Source organism: Falco peregrinus, chromosome 2 (genome assembly GCF_023634155.1).
Source record: "Falco peregrinus isolate bFalPer1 chromosome 2, bFalPer1.pri, whole genome shotgun sequence".
Lineage (NCBI taxonomy): Eukaryota > Metazoa > Chordata > Aves > Falconiformes > Falconidae > Falco > Falco peregrinus.
In genome coordinates, this window is record NC_073722.1 from 70,158,201 (window position 1) to 70,184,456 (window position 26,256).

The window sequence follows — 26,256 nt, forward strand, 5'->3', positions numbered from 1 at the left end:
AGAACATTTATAAATTATATTTATTTATTTTATTTTACCAAGTAAGAATAAAAGATAAAAGGTTCTGAGGTAGCAGACACAGTCCTTCCATCTCTAAAACAAGCCAAAGCAGCATAGTAATTTGTTGAACACTCTTTCACGGTAACGAGCTTTTCTATCAACAGAATGTATTGTGGTGTTAAAACCATTTTCTTGGAGTGGGCATTGCCATTTTCCATACTGACTGCCTGGAATAATCTCTGCAACAGGCAAAAGTACCATTGTCAACTAAAAACTGCCCTGTCACCAAAGGGCTGGCTTCTGTGATAAGCAGACACAAGCCTCTATCTAGGAGGAAGCTAGATCTCTCCCTTTCTATTCAAATCATTTCACAATGGAGTTTGATTAGCTGCTGTTCCTGCTGTATGCAAAGCTCTCTCCCACTTCCCCAAAAGCAAGAAAAATCATTACACTTCAGAAGTGCTGTAGAAACTGATTGATTTAATACAATGTCTCCACCAGTTAGTTATGCAGCACTATCAACACCCAACTATTAAATAATTGGATCTCAAAAAATGAGACTGGCTGAAAAACATAAACCACAAAACCATATGTGTAAGGTTACTTTACTCATTTTATGCTTATGAACATTGCAAGTAAGTTGCAGTTGCATTGCATGCAGGTTAAGTTTTCATTTCTTGGTTTTGCATCTAGGGGCTTAATTAATTGCCTTTAGAAGAAAGCTGAGAGTGTCATGCTTTCACTTGACTCAGAGACCTGGCATCTTAAGTGGCTTCTGCTGGTGTTTATTGAAAATATCTACTATTCTGTGGTGGGCAAAGTGTTTGAGAGAAAAGTGACCTAAGATAACAAATCACATTTATAATAGAATCAGTAGGGTAATTTTGTGATAGCAGAATTTTCATTATTATAAAATTACTGCTTAAAGGAGTATGATATTACTTTCCAATCTAACTAATGTCCAAGAATTTTACAAGGTAACTATTATGTTTTGAAAGCAAGCGCTATTATAATTGCCTAAGTAACTGCAGTGTCCTACTAATAGCCTGTATTATTGTTGAATTTTAAAATTCCCTGTGGCTTAGGATGCTGTTTATTGCTGCAGATTGTAGCAAATTAATTTGTGAAAAGAATGAAAACAGGAATGTAAAGAAAAATTCCAAGATTTCTAAGAATTGGATCAAGTTCCAACATGACAACTTTGTGCGTGAGTGAACGGAGTAGCAGACATTGTTTTGATTTATGCAAGAAAAATACTGTGATTTGATCTCTCAGCCACAGGTTTAACATTTTAATTTCTTCTTCTGACTGCTACTGCTGGGGAGTGGGAAATGTTACCCATGAGTTGGATATGAAACAAAGCTGAAGAAAAGCCCAACTCAAGAAAGAATAGGTGTATTCAGTGCTAACTTCCTAGCTATCCCCAAAAGAAAGTCAGTTGCTTTCTACATTGTATGTTGTTTCCAGAGTGGGACTGCAACGGTTAGCACTGGTCCATAGCAGTGATTTCTGCAGCTACTATAATATTTGCAGAAATTACACAAGATGAAACTATGAATATCCACTCTATTACACTGTTAGTGATTTCAACTGCCTTTATTTAAAACATAGAAAGTAACAAGTTATATGATGTGAAACTATTGTAAGTAATATCAGTCAAGCAAAACTAATGATGCACAAGTTCACAGTAAACATAATATTGCAATGAGTTTTAAATTTTGACCCATTACATGAATCATCCAGTCTTTCAGTCCCCATTAGATAGCTGATCTGGTATGTGCTGCTCATGAGGATCCAGACTGATCGCTGGTCATGTACAGACTTGCACAGTTTTGGAACTTTATTGGCTTCTAATGAGTTGCTAATTCACAATGGTTTTACTCAGATCAGAACAAGTATCCTTAGGATTCACTAATATGTTCATTCATATAAGACTAGATACATTACTGATTTGTGCAGGTTCTGCCTGGTTTGTTGTAATAAACCAGGCTGCAAAATCCCCAGATTGTCCCCTGGGAGGAAGCTGCAGTGATAGAGAACAGATACATCCTTCTCTACGCTAAAGGACCTACAGAGGACAAAGCCAACAATCTGGGAAGTACATGCTGCTAAATGAATAGACACGAAGTAAAGCCACTATCAAAACACTACAAGCTGCTGTCTTATGACTGCAATTCCAGGGAACAGAAGCTATACAGATGTCAATGTATTTTCAGTAGGGGACCACTCACCATTCCCTTTTAAACTGCATTGATCTTTGCTGTCAGTGAAGACTATATCCTTGACCAGGCAACTAGAGGTAATTTTTTTCCCTTAGTGCTTTACTCCCTTGGAGTAATAGCTGTCACTGAAAGAGGCTTCCTTTATTTTGAAAGGCAAAGGTGAGATGCCACAAGACTAATTCCTGTGACGTAATGTGTATTTGTTGGCAGTGGCTAATTATAGCACAGGAAAAACTACCAGCTTCCCCTGCTGAGGACAGAGTACATGATCTCTGCAATATGACTGCACTCTGCTCTTAAGTTCTTCCTGTGTCATGATGTCCACTGACACTGCAGTAAAACAGCAGTTTATCATTCCTTTCTAGGCTGCTGTGTAGCAACAGCTCTGTGGAAATTTCTGAGCCTTTCTCCCCTTTTCAAAGTTAGCCAGGTCTGGCATTGACAGTAACCCATACTCCTTCTCTGTCATCTCACAAGAATAAAGAGAAGGAGAAAAAAACAAAAACAAAAAACAACCAAAAAAAACCCCACCCAAAACAAAACACTATGCCTCTTCAATTTCAGACAACAAATACATGTATAATGGATGGAGATGAAAGCAGGGGAAAAGTGGCTATCTTGATTCCAAGGCAATGACAGAATAGTACTACAGCAGGTAAATAAGATTAATACAGCCTCTTTTATGCCTTAGTGATGCTTTCTCTTTTCTATTTTTTTCCAGGCAGTTCCTGTCCTCTGGCCTGCAGGTCAGCTATAACACAGCGCACCTCCAGATCTAGGTAGTTGGCTATTATCTAGAAGATTTGTAAGTTACTTCCTCACTTACTTTTCAAGATATTGCCAGAATTTTATATAAATTCTGTACTTCAGTACAGAAAGCTGTAAGGTCTGTGAAACTGATTTTTTCAAAAATGTATTTTTTTTCCCTTTGAATCAGCAGAGAAAGCAACCAACACAAAAAGTAGGATACAAAAATATCACCTCAAGTTTACAAAACTTACTTTACAGAAAATGTAAGCCTAATGACTGTGAAAGGAAAAAATTAAATGAAAAATAAATACATGATAATTAAGGGGCATTCACCTTTAACAACATGCTAGAAGAATGCTTTTGGAAACTATGAAAAGATCCTAGTGACCCTTCTTTGCAGAGCAGAAAGTCTTTTATTGAAAATTAGTCTTGTCATAGGTGTCTATAGTTAATTTATTAATATGCTTGAGTACGTTATAAACTGCTTCCCCAAGAGGAATGAAAATATTTTTATCCAGGTTTTTTTACACTTTTTTGTGAGTTATTTTCACAGCTTCAGGGACAGAAATGTTATAATTATTCAGAAAACAGGTACGGTAGAAATGGATGCTGCACATAGACCCTCAAATTGCCTGTCCAATATGATTTGACGGCATCAAATATCCTGAATGATGTAAGGGTAAGTGTATTGTTTAGTCTCCAGGTACCTGAGTCTTCCATGCCTAATTGCAGCAGTGTATGTTTTTCTAATATGGGAGCTAAACAGAGATCATAAAATCATTTAACATAGGCCACCAAATAGTCAGAAAGGACTAAGAAATTATCTTTTTCGCTATTAATTTGAATTTAAATCGCTATGACTGAGAAAATAAGTATCTTGGATCACACTACCAACTCCTCGAGCAAGTATTTTTCAGTGTTTTTTTTTTTTAAGATGATGTCCCATTATCCAAAGCAAAAAAAAAAAAATTGCAGCCCTCATTGTCTTTATAAAAAAAAATAACATCAGTTGCTTGTAAAACTGACAGGTCTATGTAATATTTCTTGAAAGGCTGAAAAGTATGCTTTATCTTGAAGAATAAAAGCTGTTGGGAGTACAGAAGCTAGGTTTCCTTTGCTTTATAATTTGCGAAATTTTCAACAGCTTGCCAACACAACCATGCTTCACGACTACTGTGTGTGTCAGAAATACTGCCCTGATCCATCCCCCTAACCATAATGATGAACAGTGTAATAACTGGCTAAATTCAGTATTGGTTATTTAGAGTCATCAAAACTATTTCTGGAATTACAATATGACAGCAACAAGAATAATATTCCTTCCTTCTAAGAGATATGTTTGGCTGTAATTACCTGTATATTTGAGGTCTAAACAAGCTCTTAGACATCTTATGGTCAATTGGGACATACCAAAAACTGAAAAGATCAGCCACATCTTTAGAGGTGAGACTGAGGACAAAAAGAAAAGTGGAATAACTCCTAGTACCATATGGTAGTTGGCTAGTTAAATCCACTGTCTAAATTCACAGCATATACTCCTGTCAGTTCAAAGACAAACAAAACAAACAAAAAAATCCCTGAAGTATTTCTGTGGACTTCCTTATTTACTTAAGTCATTATTTTAACTTAGGTCAGTACCGCCTCAAACAGTTAAAACACTGCAATCTACAAGACTACGTAATAATTTCCGCAGGAAACAGCATTATTTTGTATAAAACAGAATGGGGGGAAATGGAGAGAACGTTCTACAAGGAAGAACAGCCTCTAAATGAAGAGTGACAGAAAGTCAACCTGCTACCTCTGCTGAAGTGTAATATTTATTTAGCTACAAATATATGAATGATTCACCAGCAGGACTGCCTCAGAAGAAGGGGGAATGGCCAAGAAAGTTAGTTTGCTGCAGGTCATTTAGGAAGTCAGTGGTACTATGGCTCCTAACTCAGAGAGGGTCCCTGCTCCAGATCTTGCAGAAACACCAGCTGGTCTCTGTGGGGAAACCTAAGATAAGAGGCGGTTATACGTCAGTATAAAGTACGATATCAGTGTCCGGATTAGCTCAGGCTAACTAATTTCCTGTAACTCTAATCAAACAATGAAAATGATACTCAGCATGTAGCAAGCCAGGAGAATGGAAGCATACACTTCAAATCAATCAATGCAGCATGTTGAGAAGTCTGACTAGGGATGCTGTGAAATATGTTAGCTAGCCTGTTTGAATAATTAATTTTAATCCATAACATTTTATCTAGATTAGCAACTTTTATAGTGTATTAGGTACACTGGTCAAATCATCTGTTAAACACACCTCAAAGGCTGTGGTTTACTTAGTACATTTGCATCCCGGAACAAGCACTGGAGGAGCAATCGAATTAGGATGGTCCAAATCGGACTAGTAATCAATTATGTCAAAGTAATAAAAATAGACATATCTTGAAAGAGCTTCAGACAGTCCTTTGATGTCTCCTGTAGTAAACACAACAGACCAAATTAAGTATTGCTGAAAACTGCTGTACGAGCTTGGTCATTTTTGGTCACAGTGTTAACTCCTACAGACTTAGCGTGCAGGCTGAAGACAGCCTGAGGGGTCAAAAAACAGGTATAACAAGGAAAAGCAACTACTTCCAAAGGGATGGGGTAAAGTAGGTCACCACTAAACACCTTTTTGAAGAAATCTCCAACTGATGTTCCCTGCCCTACTGAAATTGATAAAAGTCTGATTTGCTCCAGAGAGGGGGTTTAATCTGCTGAATTCTGCCTGTGTTACCTTTTTTTAGCAACTATGACTAATTGCTTGGCCCTTCACACCCCTATTTTAAGATGCTATTTTGCCATGTATATTTACATTATCTATGTTTATTCAGGAATGTAAAGAATTAATATGAAAGAAGAAAACAAAGGTAGTTATTAACTGCATGACAAAAAAACTTCGTTTTTCAAAATTGGCATCGTAATTATGCCGTGCATGTGCTCATCTGACTTTTATGCTTCAACATCCATAGGGCTGAATCAGTACTGAAAATGAACATTCTTGTTGACACAAACTGCTGCTGACTTGAAAGGAGTATCTCCTGTAGATCAAATGGTAGTTTTGCTGGGAAAAAATGAATACTCTCTATGAATACTAATACATAGTCTGTAGCAATTTTCAGAGATTTTTGTTGTTGAGGTCTGCAATAAAAAATAATGAATTTTATGTTGTTAAAACTTTCTTCTTTTAAAATAGCTCTTATTTTCTGTAAGGATTTCAAGAGAAAAGAAAAATATTCATTAACTGAAAAAGTGCTAAACAATGAAGCGCTAAACAAAATCCTGAAGACTGGAAAATTTTGTGGGGAACTTTGGTCTGTTGATCTCAGTGTGAGTTACTGCAGTATTTTATATTCTGTGAATCCCACAAGACCTTTGCAAGTCATGAAACCTTAGCATGCCGTTATTCAAAAAAGCATTCTAGCTTTTCACTGGGACTCATACGTGGACTTAAACATTAGATCTTACAACTCCCTGACTAGACCTGCAACAACTTAAAATGGCTTAATGCAGGGACTCAGTGTTTTGCCCGATGACCTAGCAGTGAGACAAAAAGCACTACTATACAAAATAAATGTGGAATAGCTTGGAAATTGTTTCAGTGAGAATGGCAGAGAAGCTGTCGAAGAAACAATGGGAGATGAAAAATTGCCACGTTGGAATATTAAGACAAAAAGTTACCTTTTGTCTCCTATTCCTTAGAAAGCTATCTGGTGCTTAACGCGTTGACCTTGGGCTGGACTCCAGCTGCTGAAGGGTTTTGCTACCTCTTCTTCCTAACAGAAGGAGACATAATGGTCCCAGATGTAACAGCCAGGGAAATGAGCACACAGTACAAAGGCTGTAACTATGACCTTGCAATCCTTCTTGAAAGGGGGAAGCCCCCAGCTACACAGGAAGGGCTGCTGGTCTTTGGTATTTAAAACGCGGATCAGGTGGAACCCAATGACATCCCCAAACCTGTTTTTCTTCCATTGTCACATAATGGCACCTGGATTGGCAAATTCAGCCTTTTTGTTTGTTGTGTTAAAAAAAGCTAATGGAAAATCTTATTATATCAGCTTTCTTCTGTGATCTTATTCCTTGTGGTCTCCACTGAATCAAAAGGGTTCCCAATAAGGTGAGTTTTGCTCAGATTAAAAGAGAGATTTGACTACAAGCTTGGTTTATGATAATTAAAGGAAAAACAAGCTGGACAGGATGCTGAAGAGAAAATTGAGACCTGGTAATACATGCAAACAGGGAGAAGCAGCTGTTGTTGTTCATCTTAGCGCTTTGTCTTCCAGCAGCAGAAGCTGTTGTGTTTTGTCTCCTCCAAACAGGAGCTAATAATGACCTACTGGATGGACTAATAAGAAGGATGTCTTGCTTTTGCTGAAGTAATTTTTTTATTTTGTAAGAACGAAGATCTTTTTGGAAATATTTTGTGTCATGTTTCCCCTCCTTCCTCTCAGATACATGAAACATACTGTATGGAATGCTGCTTGGTGTCCAGGGTGCTTGGTCGCTCCACCTGTTTTAAAGACAGGTAGAATAGCATGCTCAAAATTTTAAAATGGCTCATCTCAGGCAAGCGGAAGTGAAAACCTGACACTGATGTGCAAGCAAACCACACTAACCTTTAAACGAAGGCTGGGCTGCTTTGCCCTTAAGTCCCCTCTATGCTGAGGGGAAGTGCTCTAACAATATATCAAGGCAATCTCCATTCATGCTTGCTCCCCAACCACCACAAAGCAGCTGAAATGGACTGGCAAATTCAGCCTTTGGACATCACTGACCACTTGGCTGCACAGGGTTCTGTAATGCCGTACTGGAAAAAGCAAACAACATTGAAAGATGGAGTTAAGTGAGCTGGTCTGTTCTCAGTATTTTTGTGCAAACTGTTTGTTACCGTGCCACATCTACTGAGCTATTTTGCATAATAAACCTCTGAAGATCTAACCAAACTCCACTACTGTGTGAGGATTAGACATGGTAATACCTCTCTTCAGCCACTTCAAAAATGAAATTACAATGAAGCAAACCCAAATAGACTGGGTAGTTCCACAATAAGTTGCAACACCCATATTCAGTAACTAGCATCTGTGCTTCTTGCATTTTATATTACTCTGAGGTGTCAGTGCGAGTAGCGATAGAGCACACCTGCTGCATATGGTAAATGTGAGAAACTCTGTGTATGTCACATTGATATATTAAGGTTACAAGGCCTTACTTGCCTGAGAATACCTACTGAAGTAAAAACTCTATTTCTAAATGCTGAGAGGAAAATACATGATTTTTGTCTCACAATTGAGGGTGAGAAGCATAATGTTCTCCAAACAGGACTGTGTGTTGTGACTTGCAGAAATGACCACGGAACTGTGCCTGTGCATCTTGGTTTTCATTCCAACACAAGTCATTATTTGTTACTCTTTTTCTCAAGTGTATTTAAAGGTATTTAAATAGACAGATTTGGGTTTAAAAAAAAAAAAAAACCAAAACAGTGAGTGTAATAAAGTGTTTGTCTAAACAGGTATACTAAAACAAAATATGCAAACCTGTTTCTGAGCAATGGCTAGAAACAAGCGCTATCCAATACGTTTCAAATTCTATTTGGGGTCAAATGCTAATAGATATATTGATTTTAACACGTGACCATTGAAAGGCACACAAACAAAACTTGATTTACCAGATTAACAATTCCTGTTGTCTTAAATTAGCAGGGAAAATTACATGCTAACAACTGTATGTTTGTGCTGTTCTTCATTCCTTTCATAAGGTAGTAAAATGCGAATCGCAAGCCAGATCAAAATAGAATCACATTAGAGGATATTAATCTCAAATAATAATTTAAAATTTAGAACTGGAATACTGTTAAGTGCCTAAATCTCCTGAGATGACAAACCGTAATGACAAAGTTCAAGAAGTTTGTAAGCAATTGACAGAGGAGGATGTCTGTGAAAGACATGCTGGCAGTTCGGAGCAGTTCAATAGCATCTGTAATCCAGAGCAGACAAGGAACAGCACAGTGTTTTTCAGCAATATTCTTAAGATGATAAAAACATGAATGAAATAGTTTGGGACTACACCTCTTGAATATGCTGTTCAGTATAATTAAAATAAGCAGAAAAGGAAGACTACACAAGGAAGTTTCTGGGAATGGTTTTGGTGGTCACAGAAAGATAACTGGGCTTTACAAGTACAAGGCATTGTTTTCTCTCTAGCCTGCACATGACAGGAACACTAAAAAACTGTGACAGTCCTGTAGTACTATTTAGCAACAACAACAAAAAAATAATAGTGCATTGCAAGAAAAAAAGCGCATTGCTCTCCTAATTCACTGTTGGCTGTTCTCAAGATTCATACTGAACAAGTTGTTACACAATCAGGTCTTCTGAATACGCTGCCTTCTCCAGACAAATAATAATTAGTATCCTAGATAGCAGGAAAACTAACAGTAGTGCAGTAAAGGCGCTATAATGAATGCAAACTCAGTTCAGTGCAATGGATTTAGCTAATTACACATCCATACTCCCTGGACAGCAAATGCCATGTTTATTAATACATCTATCCTCATTACAACAGAAGGCCAATCTAGCAGTCCTTGTTATTTCACAGCAGCAGAATAGAGGTCTTTCCCCACGTACACAACTATGCATAAATGTACAGAATTTATTACTATGAAGAAAAGGAGCCCAGCCCAGAACTATTTGTTGACCTGTGCTGCACAAAATCAAAAGCCCCCAGGGAGCTGGAAGTGTCACCGAAGGTATCACGGCAAACTAAGTAATTACTTAATGAACCCGGCCCTTGTGCTGACAGGCCGTGTTACCGTACCTTCGCTTTGGTGGTGGTTTTTCCCCTATACTGACAAACGCGGAGCGGTTCACTGGTATGTGCCCCTAAAACCGTTTCCAGGCCTGTCACTCTCACACCGGGCCTGCGCCCCCCGTCGGTGCCGCTCCTCTCCCGGGCAGGCGCGGGCCGTTAGCTGTACCTGCAGCACCGCGGCTACTTCGACAGGGGCGAACCCCTTCGCTGCAGGGCTCCCGCCGAGGCCCTCCCCGCGCTCCGCGCCCCACTGCGGCACGGGGTGTCAGCGGCTGGCATTATTCCGAGGCGGAAGAACACCGGCACGTCGCTCGCTGCCGCGCCGCTGCCCGAACGCTGCCCGCCGCGCAGGCACGGGCAAGGGAACCGGGGGCGCGAGGGGCGGGAAGGGGCCCCGACGCCGAGCGCGGGGGCAGGCGATGCCCGGCCCCCTGCGCGGCCCGGCGGGGGGGAAGGGGGGGGGGGGGGGGGGGGGAGGTGTCATGCCGCCCTCCCGTCCCGGTGGCATGGTCGGGGCTGACAGACAGCTGACCGGGGCGGGTGCGTGTGTATTAACGCGCGGAGGGATACCGCGCCGTCGCGTCAGCGTACAAATGTAGATCCGGCCGCTGCCGCCATTTCGCGGGAGGGCGGCGGTGGGGTGGGGGCTTGTCAGCAGCGCGCGCCGCTAGGCCCCAGCGGAGCCTCCGGGCCGCCCTGCTCGGGCGGCGGCAGGGAGCAGTACAGCGGCACTGCGGGCGGCCCCAGAACCTTCCTTCCCTCGCGCCGCCGCCGTCACCGACGCCCACCCTCCGCGAAACCGTCCTCCGCCTCTGGCGGGGCCGGGACACAGGACACGGCGGCAGCGCGTGCGCTTGCCCCGCCCCTTCCCCCTCGCCCCCCCCCGGGGGGCCGCTAGCGGCGGCGCCGCGTCTCGCCCCGCCCCTCCCCTCCGGCTCCGCCTCCCGCCCTCCCGCGGCGTCTGGGCCTGGCGGGCGGCGGCGGCGGCAGTGCTGGGCTCTCTCGCCCTCTCTCCCGGGCGGACGGCGCCTCTCGCATACCCCCTACCCCACACACGCCCTTCCTCCTCCCGGCGGTGACGGGAGGCGGCGGAGCGGCGCGGCGGGTGGAGCGCTCCCTCGGCGGCCTCCCCGGCGCACAGCCTCGCTGCCCGCAGGCAGGCGGGACTCCGGGCGTCCGCCGCGCTCCGGTCGGGCGCCCCCCTCGGCTGTTTCCGGAGGAAGGAGAAGCGCAGCTGCCCCCTCCCCCCTCTCCGCCTTCCTCCCCCTCCTCCTCCTCCTCCTCCTCCTCGCTTGCTCCCTCCCTCCCGGCCCCCCCTCGGCGCGAGCGGAGCGCGGAGTCACCGCGGCGCACAGACGGGCCCGGCGGCGGCGGCACTCGCACACAATGGCGCTGAAACGCATCAACAAGGTGAGCGCCGCGGCTCCTCCTCCGCCTGCCCCCCGCTGCCCCCCCTCCCCACTTCGGCCCTTTTTTATTTTTAGTTCTGGTTTCCCCCCCCCCCCCCCCGCCCTGGGAGGAGAGGGCACGGCTCCGGCGGCGCTCCAGCCGGGCTCGGCTGGGGGGAGGGGAGGGGAGGCGCGAGGCCGGCGGAGCGAGGCCGGGCAGCGGCCGGTTCCTTCCGGCGAGGCCGCGGCTCGGCTGGGGCGGCGAGGCCGGTCTCTCCGGGCCTAGGCCCGGGGCCTCGGAGGTCGGCCAGGGCTGCCGGGGGGGTGGGGGGGGTGGGTGGGAGGGAAGGCTTGGTTGGGGCGGGGAGCGGCAGCTCCTGGGGACGCTCAAATGTCAGCGCAACCCGGAGCCACCCCGGCGCGGCGGTGGCGTCGCCGCCACTGCCCCTCCGCCGCCGGTCGGCCCGGATGGTGCCGGTAGGTGTGTGCCGGAGGGGCTTTCGGCCCGATGGCGGCCCAGCCCGGGGCAGGCGGCCGGCCTCTCGGGCCGGTCTCTCCCCTCTGGCGTGCAACTTCTTTCCCGCATTGTAAGATGGCGGCGGGTTCGCCTAGTTCGGGTACTTTCCGGGATCTCTCGCTTTCTGCAATAACATGACACACACACCCGCGCGTCCGCGCTCCCGTCGGCTCCGGAGCAGCCGCCGCGGTGCCATCGGCTCCCCGCATTCGCTCCCCGGCAGCCCGGGGCCGGCCGGGCCCGCCCGGGGAGCGCTGGCCGCCTCGCCTCGCCCCCCGCGCCGGCGGGAGCGCGCACCGCGCCGCCGCCGCCCCGTTGCACAATCGGAGCCGGGTGGAGTAACTTCAAGGCTAACTCGGAAAAAATGCCGAGGTGATGAAAGTGTGGCCGGTTTGGGGGGGGGGGGGGGGGGGGGGGGATTTTTTGTGGTTTTTTGGAGTGTGGGTTTTTTTTGGGGGGGGGCGGGGGGGCTTAAACCTCTCCCGGGGAAGACTGAGGCTCCCGACGGGAGGTCGTGCTTGGGCAGCTTTAGGATTCCTCGGCGATAGCAGTTTGGGTTTGGGAACTGCTGGGATGTAATTGCAAACGCCATGGGAGCGCAGTGGCGTTACCGGGAAGTCGCTGCTGATCTGTGCTCCTACGCGAGCGACGTGGAGCGGTTACGTATTTCGAGAGCTGAGAGGAGTTTCTTGGTCATCTCGGAGCCTGCCAAGATGGCAGAAAGTCAGCGCGTCCTGGAATCGGGGGACTGAACTTCGGTGCACAAAACACCTTTTACAGAGGGTGTATAAAGTTTGCCTGCTGTAATTTCACATCTCTGGCAGTGCTTGCGGGCATATTTTAGTCAGAATGAGCTTATTTATAATTTGAGTGAAATGATAGTTCTGTTATCCCTGAAAATTTAAAACCTATTCTGGATTAGTGGTAGCTAAATGAGTCGTCTTCAGAGTATGGCTGTGCTCTCACAAGAATTTGAAAACAATTCCTTTTGAATCTGCCATCAGAACTTGTTCTTGTGGTGGATGATATCACTTGAGTTGAAACACAGCTAGGATACTCCCTGGAATGCTTTGTCATCAGCTCATGCTTATGAAACACATTCAGGCGCTGCAGGTAGGAATATATTGTCAATACACAAACAAGACAAGCCTCCACTTACATAGTAATCTAGTGGTCAAAACCTTAAAAACCATTCACCATGGCTCTTGAATCAGTAAGTCACCTCTGACTTCAAGGTTTGGGCCTGTTCTGTGCAGTCTCTTGTCCTGTATTGACATTTTGTGGCACTGTGTAGTAGCAAGCTTCTTCCTTTGCCCTGTGCTAGAGTTTAGGACTGGTGAGACGGTTGGGTTAGGGTTCTTTTTGGTTTGGGGTTTTTTTTGAAGGTGCTTTTTTAAATCACTTTAATCACACTATGCTACAAGATATGCTTCCAGATTCACATAGGGTTTACAGTTTTGATTTCGTATTTGCCAAGCTGGAAAAAGATGGTTTGCTAGAATGAAACCACTGCTTGCAAGTAGCTTTCTTTACAGGCATGGTTTCCAATACAAATGTTTACTGGGATGGGATTGAGGCTGAAATCCAAATATAGCATGGCCAATTTTGTAACAGGGTGGTTGTGTATTTAGATTTTAATCTTGCCGGCTGGTAAAGCCAGAGAACGGCACTCTGTCACCAGTGAGCTGAGATCCCCTGTCTTCCAATTGTAAGGTCACAAATCAGACCTTGAAACTCGTTGGCACTAGATCAGAAGAGTCTAAAGAGAGACCAGGACCTCAGAACGTTGTAATCACACGTAGCTGATTTAGTCTTTCTTGTGGTATTACCTGTCAGAACTAGAATTCATCGTCTCCTGCAGCAGATGACATCCCAGATGCACCAGTGAAGGTATTTTCAGTCTGTTTGGCTGTCTTTGGCTTTATTGACTTGATATATCGAGCAAAATAAAATTCTTTATTACATCGGGTGAATCAGACTTTCAGACTGTATTAGTGTCTGTAAATTTAATCTGAGGTATGTTACACATTCAGAATTCAACTCCTACTTAACACAGAACTGGCATATTCTGCTTTTGGCTTGGAAATGAAAGCACATGGGTATTCATGGGTTATGTGTTGGGATGTGCTTCTGGAATGCCCTTTGTAAAGCACTGTCCAAACTGAAGTACTTGTCAGGTACATAGTCAGTCCCCAGCAAGATTGTGTTGTGCTGGAGCTCATCGTCGCACCTGTGCCATCTGTTCTGAAGGTAGCTTGCATTCAGTTGGCAAAACTCTGCTTTTCTTGATGAGGCTTGCTTTGAAAAGAGTTGCAGTTTTATTATAAGAAGTGAGTGCTTTTGCCATGGAGAAGTGTGAACCTGCATCTTAATTTTAACTGTTTCCTTTCCTGAGGATGAAATTTACCCACCAGTTGTGGGTTTTGGGTTTTTTTCCACAAATTCATGTTGATTCATAAGCTTGTATCTAAATGCTTGATAGATGCTGGTGGCACATTGTCTTGGTCTGAAGTGTTGAGTGGTTCCTGCTAAATGCACATCTTGTAATTGCTGCAGCCTGTTGGTGCTTCCACTTCGAATGATGGTGATCTGGTAGTAAGGAAGCACTTATGCAGGAGTAGGGAATTGGGAATGAGTAAAATTGAGAAAGCTTGGGAATGTTGCATTGTTGATATACATCCATTTTATCACTGCTGTACACATCCATTAAAGCGAGGTAGTATAAAAGGTGTAAGTAATGATCTTGAACAGGCTGAAAATAGAATTAATACAGGAGATGTATGCATGAAATGTCTCACCTCTGAAATCCTTCAGAAAACTTGTCCCTGCTGTGTTTTATGTCCATTTGGTTAAGCGTAGCACAAGCCAGCATCATTATGTTGGTGTATTTTATTAGAAAAATCTGAAGTGGAGTTGACATCCTGAAGGCTGAAGGTGGCAAAATCATTTATGGCTGCTTAAGTACAGGTAGAAGGCTTCATTGACAGTGGTGGAGTGGAGACTAAATAAGTATTTTGCTTAAGGCTATAGCCTCCACTGCTAATCTTAGATGTATAATTAATTGGAACTTTACACCCCCCCCCCCCCCCCAGATGCTCACAGTAAGAAATGCTACTAACTCTGGAGGTACACAATATTTTTCAGAGATTGGATGTAGTATGGAGCAACGAAGGCAGCGTAGAAATCTGCATTAGTTTAACCAAAGGTAAACATTTGTAGGAGTGATTCAGAGTTACAAAGTCTGCTTATTTTGTTTTAAACTACTACTCTCTTTGTTTGAACTTAAGATATTTTTTTAAATTCCATACTAACTAGAAAAAGCTGTTTGGAATCAAATTGTGTTCTCAGAATGAAAGCTACAATACTTTATTTTTGCAGGCAGTCTTGGATTTCGTTTGCTGGTCTTACTCAAAATAGTTAAATAACTTGAAGTTATGTGACTGATCTTATGCTTTGAATGAATGTCTAGAAGTAAGTCTGGATTTGTCTGTTTAGGGGCTCAGAAAGTTAATCTTAACTAGCTAATGAGATGCAGTTGATCTAAGCTTAGTTAAAATGCTTTAAACCTTTGTGAGTGCTTTCTGTATGTATTGAATTGTCTTTTTTTACTTGAGTTAATTCACCTTAACTATTTGGAGCATCCAGGAGTATACAGAGTCCTGCCTCAAGTAGATAATGCAGTGCAGCTATGGCACTTGGTGGTTAGAAGGGTCGTGTTGAGCCAGAAGGCAGTGGTTTGTTTTAAATCATGAGATTTCAGTAATGGAGTTCAGGAGGCAGGAGTATGGAAGAACTTCAGTGTTTTTGTACAAGTCAGAATAAAATTTTTAAGTGTCAGATGAAAGTTGTCATCACCTAAAATCTGTTTAAGATTTAGCTTATCTGAGTAGTCAAGTGTGACACTTATACTATGAAATTAATGTCATTACAGTGGAAATAATTGGGTAGGCTTGATACCCATATTCAAGTCCAGCATTTACTAAGGTCTTGGAAGAGTTTTAAGAACAGATCATTTTTTATGAGAGAGAAAAACTGATGCTTACTTAACTAGAAAGTTTGGACTGCAGTAACTTAGAGATTTCTCCTGTTAATTGGGCACTGTGCTTGTGAAACAAGTTCCCAGTCAGCATAGGTTTTCAAATATGTGCATTGGAATGGGGGAAGAAGGGGATTGTAATTTCACTTAAGCAATTTACAGAACTTCAGAGATCAGTATTCCATTAGATGGGTACTTCTTGCATACCTTAAAAACAGAGTTCTCCAGTATGTGAAGGATTTGGGTGGGATAATGTACAGGGTATAAACGTTGTCCAGCAAAGATATTCTTCACAATCATTCCAGCTTTTAAAGATCTGTTTTGTTAAAATAAGCCAGTGCTTTTGCTATTATTCACTGCGTAAATTTCTTCTACAGAAGAGCCGATGTAGGACTCCACAGCAGAAAGAGCTCCCTTCAACCACCTCCCCAGTCTGTAACCAGCTCTGAAGCATTAAGGCCTTTCGTTGCACTCATACATTAATGGGTAAAGGGTGGGGGAAGGATGTAAACAGCTGTAAGTAGCAGCTGTTGAATACAAAGCAGTAAACTGCCTCTTGCCAAAGGCATCTCTGTTCCTTGTGGAGGCAACCTCTAGCCTGGCATCATCCTCCACCCGCGGACATTTTCTGTGTCCACTTGGTTGAACTGTGTTGGGAGGAGAGAGAGGGGATGGAGGTTCTTAACCTTGTCTGAGATGCCAAGTGACAGCTGGTAAGGAGGAGCGGAAAAGGGCAGATTTTTTGCGTGGTTCAGATTAGGGCATTCATACTCTAGCTCAGATAAATCTTTCTGTTGCAAATATTAAGGTTTTGCCACTTTGTAACTGTCTGCCCTGTGTTCTTGTAGAGGTCCCTCCCCTGTGCATCAGAGCTGGCAGATGGGAACATGTGGTCTGGGCGTCAGCATTAGGTCTGATACCTCAGTATAAGCTGACTTTTGTTGGTAGTTTAGGCTAAGATGCTGTAGCTTACATTGAAAAGGCTGAATTACAGGCATGCATTTTCTCCTGTGACTGATGTGATATATTAACCTGCTGGTATAATATGCAGGGGAAAAAAGAATTGGGGTAAGAAATTAAATCAGCAAGGAGAATGTACATACGATTGCAGACAGTAGTGCATTTTTATATGCAGTTGCTTTTTGTCCAGTTGGCTTTATCAGAAGAGGGTCTTACACTGTGTTGAGTTGCGCATGCTGAAGAGTTTTGTAAACTTCTTGAATCTAACATTAATGCCTCAGACACTAAATTGAAAGTATAGGAGCTTTTTTAAAAAACTTTCCCTTCGGTGGGCTTTTTATGGGGCACTGATCTGATACATTAAATGTAGTATGTTGTGTTGAAAAAAAAAATTAGTCACAAGTTTAAATTGGTGTTTATGCTGTTGGCAACTCTTTGTAGAACACTTGGATGTAGACAAGGTTTAATGGTGAAGAATGGGCCTAATTGAGCATTGCAGGATTCAGGACTGAAAGCTAAAGAGAGGGGATTTTTAAAGTTATTCAAACATTATTCAAAGCCTTCTTACCAACAGTAGGCTTAGTATTAAAATTTTGTGTAAAGGAAGCCTTTGTTCTGAATCTCATCCCTTTGAGATACATGATATGCTAGACATCTTCAGGATCTTCTGCAGTTTTTTTCCAGTGTAATTGTGATAGTTTTTTTTTTAATTCTCATTTTAAGAAAGCAAGATGGAAGGATTGTAGACTGCTTTGCAAATGTTAGGGCCCAGTAAAAAGAGACAAATGTTTAATCCTTCCCACAAGCATCTGGACACCAGAGTTGCAAGCCGAACTGAGTGCAGATGCTAAAGTGCTTTAGGCCTTCCTGATGGAAGGGCATGAGGATTGTGTTAAGTGCTCACTAACTTTATAGCAAGCTTTCTTTGTAACCTGGAGTTAGGTTGGCCAGGTGCTCATTGCTTCTGAGAGCTCTTCCAAGAGCTCCTTTTAAGTTTCTAGTATAGGTGAGTGTCCTGCTCTAAGGCAGTGTTTCCCAACCTTTGCTGGCTTATTTGAGTAATAATGCTGGATAATTCTCCAAATCAGGTAACCAAACTTTTTGTTTTTCTTTTTAGCCTTAGTTTTAATTTCTTCTTGTCTTGAGTAATTCAGGAGAATCTTCTGAATCACAGTTTACCAGATGAGCAATGGCCCCCTTCTGTTCCCCTAATTCAGGGTCTGTTCACAAATACGATTTTAAACACTTTTTACTTCATTGTATTTTTTTTTTTTCAAGACCCTTGTGGACATTGGTTTTCTCTAGATAGCTGAGGTGGAGCTCATCCTGCAGACAGGCCCTTAGTTTTGCATCTCTACCACTAGCTGTTCAAAACAGAACTATTATGAAGGGTAGTTACATGTGATAGCATAATAACGTTAGGGTAATTGCAGAGCTGTAGGTAAGCTAGTGTAATCATCCCTGCATAGCTGCATTCATGGGATATACCCCTATGATATATTGCAGTAGCTTCCACATGTATCTTTGGATCCATACAAAACATGGACAGGTAAAAGTCAAGACAGTTTTTTAAAAGCAGAGCTGATTTTCAGAGTTTATTAAAGTAGTAAATTTAAGAGTAATAGATCAGACTACATCTAAACAATGAATTCACCGCACTGATTACAGGTGTGGTGTTACTTGTTAGAATATTAATTTGATAACATTGTTATGCGATCCTCATTTCCATACATTTCCTTGAGAACATGGAGAATTCTTGTACCTTTATTCAGAAAGGGCAGACTTGGCAAGGTTAAGTGCCCAATAAATGCTGCTTGTAATTTCTACAAAAACTTGCCCCGTGTGCCATCCATCCCCAAAGCTGTTTCTGTAGGCTCCGTAACGTCTAGGAGGGCCCTGTTGCATGGAGTCCAGGGCAGTGCATGTTGATGCATGGATGCAGGTGACTGGGGTTCTGCTGCACCCTTGACGAGCTGCAGGGCAGCGTGTTGGAAGGCTCTCCTGTAACGCTGCCAAACCCTATGATCTAATGAGTGTTAAACCAGCATTTGTGTGAAATTGTCTATCACAATGCCAAAATCTCATTCCTGAGTGGTAGCCATCAGGCCAGAGTGCCTTACTTGGAATTCAGACTTCTTTCCAAGTACATCACTGTTTCCCAGTCACTCAGTTTCATTTAGCTAGGTGTGTCTTGCTGCTTCTCTTATGGCTTCTTAATACAAGTTACCTTCTTTGGGGGCTGCATTGTAGTCCTGGTTTACAGAACTGAAGTTCAGTGGTTCTTGCATGAAAAAAACTCCAAGTGGAAAGTATGCGAAGTTCCAGGGTCCAATATTCAAAAGCTTGGGAATGCCAGAATTAAAATACCCAGTTATCATTGAATGGGTAGGTAGTCAGTGTGCACAGCCCTCATTCTAGACTGCACATGGGTGTTTTAATAGCTCTGTTATTTTCAGGGAATGGTAATCGTTGTAGTACCACAGAACTGATGTGTGTAAAGCAGTCAGATTTTCTTCATCTTGAGTAAGACAGCTGCTGTGGATTTTGATGACTTTGGGGGAAATGAGCCACACCTTTCAGTTCAGAGCATGACTGTGGGTGTGTACTTGCCACCTTCTTTCAAAGTTTGTTCCAAAAGCCTTTTCTGAGTGACCAGGAAAGGAAGGTTGATAACAGCTCCTTTTCCAGTCGGATCTGTCCAGCTGCAGAGTTGAACTCTGCAAAAGGTTGGAATACAGTAGAGATCCACTCTGAAATTTGCCAAAAGCTGTTACCTACCATTGTACACCTTCCAGATCTCAGAATAGATGAAAAGAGCTGTAGACAATAGTCTCATTCACGGAGGGCTTGTGTACTGAAAGGTAGGCTCTTTGAAAAGAGAGTGTGTAGTCATCCGAGTAGTTTGTATCATAGTCCAGGCACACAAAGTGACTCAATTACAGTTGCACAGCAGTCTGGCATTTCCTTCCTTGAGTGTAAGGCTTAAAAAAAATGAATGTTTCTGTTTTTCTTTTAATACACCATTATGATATTGCTGTTATAGATTGTACAGACAATATGCAGTGTGTAGCCTGAAAAATCTAGTAGTAAAGGCTTGATAAAGAAGAACCATGAAAGATAGAAGCAGCAGAATAATTAAGATGGGGACAGTCACAACTGGTACATTCCTGGTCATGTTTTGGGTCTCTTAAAAACTGTTCTATTTTTACTCTTCGGCCTTTGCTGTTTTCTGTGACTGCTTTTCATGTGTTTTCTCTGCATATTTGTGCTAAGTTTTGTTTCTGTTTTTTTCTTGTAATGACAGGAACGTACATCTTTCTGTATCATGCACTGTCTTTATACTTGGGTTTCGATCCATTTATTGTTAGCCAAAGGGCCAGCTTCTTTGAAACTGATAATTTTCTGCTGGTTACACTTGTCTTGTGATGTGTATTGTGCCATTGCTTTCTTATTCAGCTTAGAAATCCACATTTGGTGTTTTTTCAAACTATTATTTTCTGCTTTCAGGGGTAATTAATTTTTGTGCTGCAAAAAGGTTGCAGATGCAGGTGTGTGGGATGAGGCAGTAGTTCTTTGTTGGTTGACACTTCTTAATCTTCAAACAAGCTTAAATGTTCTTCTCCTCCCTTTATAGCTGCTTCCAATCCTTCCTTCTTTTTTAAAGCTGTTTTCAGCTGTGAGCTAATAAGCAAGACTAATGCAGTGATGGATTTTTGGATGCTTGGAGTTTGAAATGCCCTGTTTGACACTGACAACATTAGACAAGCACTCAAATTAATAGATATTGGGGGTTTTATTTTTTTGCTTAAATGTTGGGGTTTTTTAAATTTAAACTTCTGATTTAACTGCATATCACCTTTCATGCCCTTCAAGGTAGGATGAGTTATTGTCTGGAAACTTAAAGGAAATTAACCCTACTTTTTCCATTATGCTTTCTTGATTACAAACCAGAAAGCTGCAATATATGATTTTAATAAATCATGTGTTACAAACCAATATTAAATCATTACAAACCAGTATTAATCTAACTGAGTTTATGCTTGCGGAGGAAAATGGGTGATGTTCTGTCACTCTGATGGGACTGATCTTCTGCCACTCTGTATTTGTCAGCTGCTACTATCATTAAAAATAAGCCCTGGCTATTTCCAGCTTAAACTAGAAAAATGTAGCAGTAGTGCCACAGGGAGTATGAATTCTGACAAATGAGAAACAAAAGGAGCTGCCGCAGATACTGCTTTACTTGGTACCTTGCAGAAAGGCAGCTTGGTAGGCATCAGGATGGTACTACTTAAAAAATTTGCTCAGACCTGAAAACTTCTGTGAGAAAAGCAGCTAGTTCCCTTTTAATATTTTCCTTTACAGTCTTGCTCATGCGTATTTGGATGAGGTGTCCTTTGTCATTCTTTAAATTTTCTTCATCCTTTAGTATGACTTCTATAATCTTTGAAATAGCTGGTAGAGAGCTATAATCTTTGAAATAGCTGGTAGAGAGGAACAGTTCAAGGGTTTTTCAGCAGCTTTTCTGTTCCCCACCTGCCCCCCAAAAGAAGTGGTTTATGGTAGGATCGTAGTCCTGCGTTCACACTCATGTGTCAGTGTTTTGGATTATCATTTGAAGCATAAGCCCTATTTTCTGTGTTATGATTATATTTGTGCAAAGCAAGCAGATTAGTTAGCTTTTTATAAGCATTTATTTCTTGAAAATATTAGTTTATTTTTTTGTTAGCTTTTTGGTGGATAGAGAAAGAGAAGAGAGAAGGTTGAGAATGGGGCTGTTTAGTGTAACTGCTTCTTGCTACAGAATGGGAAACTGGCAGAAGACTGTGGTCTGAGTTTGTGTTAAAGCAGGTCTGTCTGTCTGCAGGGATGGCTGCTGTTGCTGTGGTTCGAGTTATCTCTCTGTTCCCAACCTCTGTTGCAGAATTGTGCATGTATTGAATATGCTACGTTACCGTTGTCCTCTAACAGTAGCATTGGCACTTAAATGGCCTTTAAATCTGTAAAATGCTAAGTGACTAATCATCCTTGTGGAGAGGTAGGAACTATCACAGCTTTATATTTGGAAACTGGGACACAGAAAGGGTGATATGCTGGAGCTATACCAGAAACCTCTGGCAGTGCCAGAGACTACTAGTCATGGTTGTAATTCAAGACTAATCCTTTCCGATGGGCACATAACGCATCACTCTGAACCAAATTTGGGCTATTGTTGCTATGTAAAGTCTTTGGAATTTGCTTCATGGGATTTTATATTTTTTTCTTAAGCCACCTGTAAAGTGAAAAACTGTAGCAGCTGACTCCAGGAAAATGTGGGTTTGATTTATGGGATTTTTAAGAGTTCGGGATGTAGCTTAATACCTCTTGACCAAGGTGAGCGCTACTGAAACTGAATGTAAACAAAAAGAAGCAAAGTTGGAGGTACAAGTATTGCAGCAGAAGGAATATTAGAAGCATACAGCCATTATACATAGAAAATTTACAGAACAGTGCTTGAACATTTTTTAATTCTAGAATACTAGGTAAATTCAAAACACTGGTTAAATGTTTCTTTGTAAAATTAAACTTAATGTGGTCTTTGTGAGAAATGGGTGAAAGCAGGGGAACAATCATGAGCTAGTTTCTTTTAAAAAAAAATTAAATTTGCTTATGGAAATGATGAAGCTTAGTTTGATGTCAGAGGTATTTTTCAGCTTAAGTATTTTCCAGTTATAGACTATTTGCTCTTGATTGCTAAGCTGAGAAGGTCAGTTTGTGTTTCTGCTGCTGAGTGGGAAGCCTTAAAAAAAAAAAAGCTCCCATTCCTTGAATGAAATGCTTCAACTGCGCAACAAATATCACAGCCCATGTGCCTCTACTTGTTTAGTTTCTAGTTATTCCAGTTTGTTGGATTCAGCAGTGGTAGCTTTCAGAGGGAGGTGCTTAAAATTCCACAGGGACCTTTCTGCTCCCGTGTGGCAGAAAGCCTCCCTCCTTTTCTGTAGATGTGCGATGTTGCACACTTAACAGGGAGGTGAAATGGGTCTGGTGTTACTGTAAGCAGGCAAAGCTAGCCAGTGCGGTTCATGTTTGCTTGACATTTTCTGTGACGCTTCACACTCTGCTGAAGCAAACAACTTCACTGCAAACTTCACTCTTCTGACTGTAGCACCTAAGAGAAGCAAGCACAAGGATGTGTGCCACCTCAGCTTCTTTTCTTTCTGAATATAGTGGGTGAAATACTTGTTCTGGGGTTGCAATGCTAAGTGGTCTTTCATGCGTTTCTAACCTTATCAGTATTTTGAACTGCTTTGTTTAGCACAGTTAGGGTTTTTTACTGAAGTGTTTTGGGCCAGACAAAACTTAGTCCTTTAGCTTATGAAAATCACTGCCTGTTTTCTCTAGAACAGTTCAAGTGGTTAAAAGGGGCAACTCTGCACAGACATGTATTTTGGAACAACTGGAGACTGGAATATTAAATTTGTGTGTCTCAGCTTGTAAATTATTCTTAATATTATGGAAGGGTGTGTTTTGCATAAATATTTCAGTGGAACTTATTAAATTTAGTATTTGTTTATATTTGTAATCCTACTTATATTTACTTTTCCTAGTTGAATTATTGATATACTCTAATTTTCCTGCTGTATTAAAATACCTTATTTTTATCTTGGGTACTGATTTCTGGTTTCTCTGAAGATACTGCTATCTTTTGAAGAGTACTCTAGTCTAATGCACATACCTCTGACAGTCCACTTTATGCTGATCTTTTCTCATCCTTGTCTTGCTACTCATTTTTATAATTTTCATAAACTGCATGAAGAGCCTTTTCATAGTTCTTGGTCCCTGTGATAGGGTTTTTTTTAAAAAAATAGAATCTGATCTTCCCAGATTAAATCAAATAATCCGGTAATAACTACACAACTACACTAAATTAGTAACATTTTTGTCTTTCTGCTTGTTTTATTGCTACAATGTATTTTAAGGGACCAGATTTTTTTTTTCTCTTATATTTTGGAAATGGTTGATGGTTCATCTTCTACATTTCTTGTTTGCCTTTACTTGGATAATACCAATCTAACTTAGCAAACTTTTTGGAGGGTGCTGAGCAACATATGGACCTGTTCAGTGATATATCATGGCAGAAATAAATCCATCACAGGGACCCCTGATAATAACCCCTGATAAGTGTAGAGAAATGCATTCTAAATCAGTTTACTGTGATGATCTGAAAAGAACTGTTGCTTCTAAATAATAGCAGCAGTGAAATGAGCTGTAATATTAATTTCATTGTGCCATTGCTTATCAAAACTGATAGAATTGTGTTTTATCGGTCTGATTCCAGGACAAAGCTGAAATCTGGTTAATCGGAAAGTTCATCAAAATTAGCATGTGTAGAAAGGGGAAATCCAGAACTAAGTTTGCTTAGTGGGTTTTGGTGGGGTTTTTTTGGTGTGTTTTGGGTGGTTTTTTTAATGTATGGACTTCTGCATGCTCACATGTTGAGATGTTATTCTCCCTGTGTTTGCAGGAGCTATCATCTTAGCAATGAACAAGGTGTTTAAGTTACAGGGAACATAAGATTTTTTTTTTCCCCCCTCATTTTGAGTTGGGTTACACTTACTAAATTTTTATGAAGTGCAGAATTTGTGGATCTTCCCAGGCAAAACAGTTAGCTGTCTTGTCCAAATATGCATGTGTTTCCAGCGTAATAGATGTGTCTGTGTTTCTTAAATGTCTGACAAAGTAATGGAAAGTTCTTGTTTTAATTGCTTGTATAGACTTGTAGCAAAATAGCTTGCGTGCAACTTAATATATGGGAGAGGGACTGAAGGTTTCCCGCTTTTCATGACTTCTAGATGCCTTGACAAGTAAAGATTTATAGAAGGTTCTGAAGCCATTTTTATATTCAAGAGAGAGCAGGGAAAAGGCATCTGTTACATTCTTAAACTGTGAATGTATACATTTATTTTTAAAAGACACTCTACAAACAACTTGTGAAGCTCTTAAACAAATTAGTGCTGAGCTTCTTTGATCACAGCAATTTTGATACAACACAAGGGACCCTCCATCTGAAGTTTGTTTTCATTTCCTCTGTAATGAGGAAGGGAGGGAACTGTTTCCTCAGCTCAGTTATGCCTTTAAAATTATGAATAATTGTCTTAAATGTGAAGTTTAAAGTAAAAAATACAGGTATTTTGCCTGATCCCAACACTTGTCAGCCTCTTTAATTTTCCTGTCTACTTTGATATATGCAAGATAAATACCTGCTGGAGGTAGTGGGGAAAATGAAACTGAATTTTTTTCCTTTCTGTTCTGAGTTTTGACACCAGCTGTTACATACATAACGCTTTCTGTTTCATAAAGACTCATCAATAGCTTTCTCTCTTCCCACTTCAGCCTTCTCTAGCTAAGAGTGAATCCTTGAAAAGCTTGACCAAGAAGTAGTTACTTTACCCGCTTCGGGCTCTGCATCCTGTCTTCCTTTCTGTCCCTTCAGCAGAGGTGTTTCTTACAGTAGTAATATTTGGAAAAGCATAGTCATTGTAGCTGTTTACCTTAATTGCTGGTTTTGGTGATTGTTGTCTCTATAAAGACATTTTTGCTACTGATCTAGTGGTTCTAATAGTTGTTCCTGCACATTCTTCTGTGTTCGTGTATGAAAAAACTGTTAAGGGTTTTTGCTGGATATGAAGTGAAAAATTAGTTAGTCCATTAATGTTCCTTCTCTGAGTATTTGTTTGTCCTTTTTTTTCCTAAAGGAACTCAGTGACTTAGCCCGTGATCCTCCAGCACAGTGTTCAGCAGGTCCCGTTGGAGATGACAGTAAGTAACCTTAAGTTTTATGTTTTGCTCGGCTAACTCAAAGCACATCATGCATAGATAATAATGCGGAGTTTTTCTTTTGTAGTGTTTCATTGGCAAGCCACAATTATGGGACCTGTAAGTATTCTAATTCTTGTGATGTAATATTAAACTAGTAGTTCCTATTCAGGAAGAAACTGTGGGGCTTTTTGTTTTACTTTTTCTTAAACTACCCTTACCAGGCTTCAGTTCTAAAGGTACTCCTTACAGTAGCAGAAAATGAAGGAGGGGGGAAAAAATTAGTCTGGTTTTATTGTGGGAATGTTTTGTGAGGACACGTATTTCAGCTGAAATGATCTCTAGAGCAATGTTAGGCATTATCACTTCATCTAGAAATTTTGCTTGCATTTAACTTTCTGAAGCTTGACTCTGGCATGAACTTTGTGCTAGGAGCTGGTCCCGGTGTCAGGAATTTGTTGGGATGCTTTTGTGTGGATCTTAGAACAGAACAGGGACTTTTTATTTGGTCTGGTGTCATGTACTGAGATCTTGGGTACTTTTAGGAATAGAAGGGGGAAAAGTCACTGGAATGTGAGGTTCCAGTTATGACTGGAGGAGAAAAGTCAATGTTAAATGTTCAGTAAGCATCTGAAACCTGAATGTGAGTTTTTTCTTGTAAAGAAGGCAAGTACTTGCCTTTACTGAAAACGTAACCTGCAAACATTTGACATCTGGGGTTCTCAGGGCTGGTTATCTATATTCAGAAAA

The 26,256-nt window shown here is 41.8% G+C and overlaps 1 protein-coding gene and 1 long non-coding RNA gene across 7 annotated transcripts in view; one reads left to right on the forward strand and one right to left on the reverse strand.

Annotated features, from left to right (window-relative positions):
* UBE2D3 (ubiquitin conjugating enzyme E2 D3) overlaps positions 1–26,256 on the forward strand; it is a 36,638-nt gene that overhangs the window by 3,053 nt on the left and 7,329 nt on the right. Inside the window, exons 1-3 of one of the 6 annotated variants that reach the window (XM_005238059.4) lie at positions 3,003–3,027; positions 25,446–25,509; positions 25,595–25,626. In XM_005238059.4, the coding sequence (XP_005238116.1) occupies position 25,509; positions 25,595–25,626 (33 nt within the window). In that variant the 5' untranslated portion in view covers positions 3,003–3,027; positions 25,446–25,508. Of the gene's footprint in view, positions 1–2,943; positions 3,028–11,079; positions 11,220–11,479; positions 11,500–12,064; positions 12,087–13,583; positions 13,605–25,445; positions 25,510–25,594; positions 25,627–26,256 lie in introns of those variants that run through there. The other 5 variants (XM_055796314.1, XM_055796317.1, XM_055796316.1 and 2 more) reach the window with 5 other exon arrangements.
* Positions 4,777–10,991, reverse strand: LOC114012325 (uncharacterized). The gene is made up of 3 exons (XR_008745860.1): positions 10,850–10,991; positions 7,619–7,809; positions 4,777–7,512 (listed from the first exon to the last, which is right to left on the reverse strand). It is a non-coding gene; the product is annotated as an uncharacterized LOC114012325 (long non-coding RNA).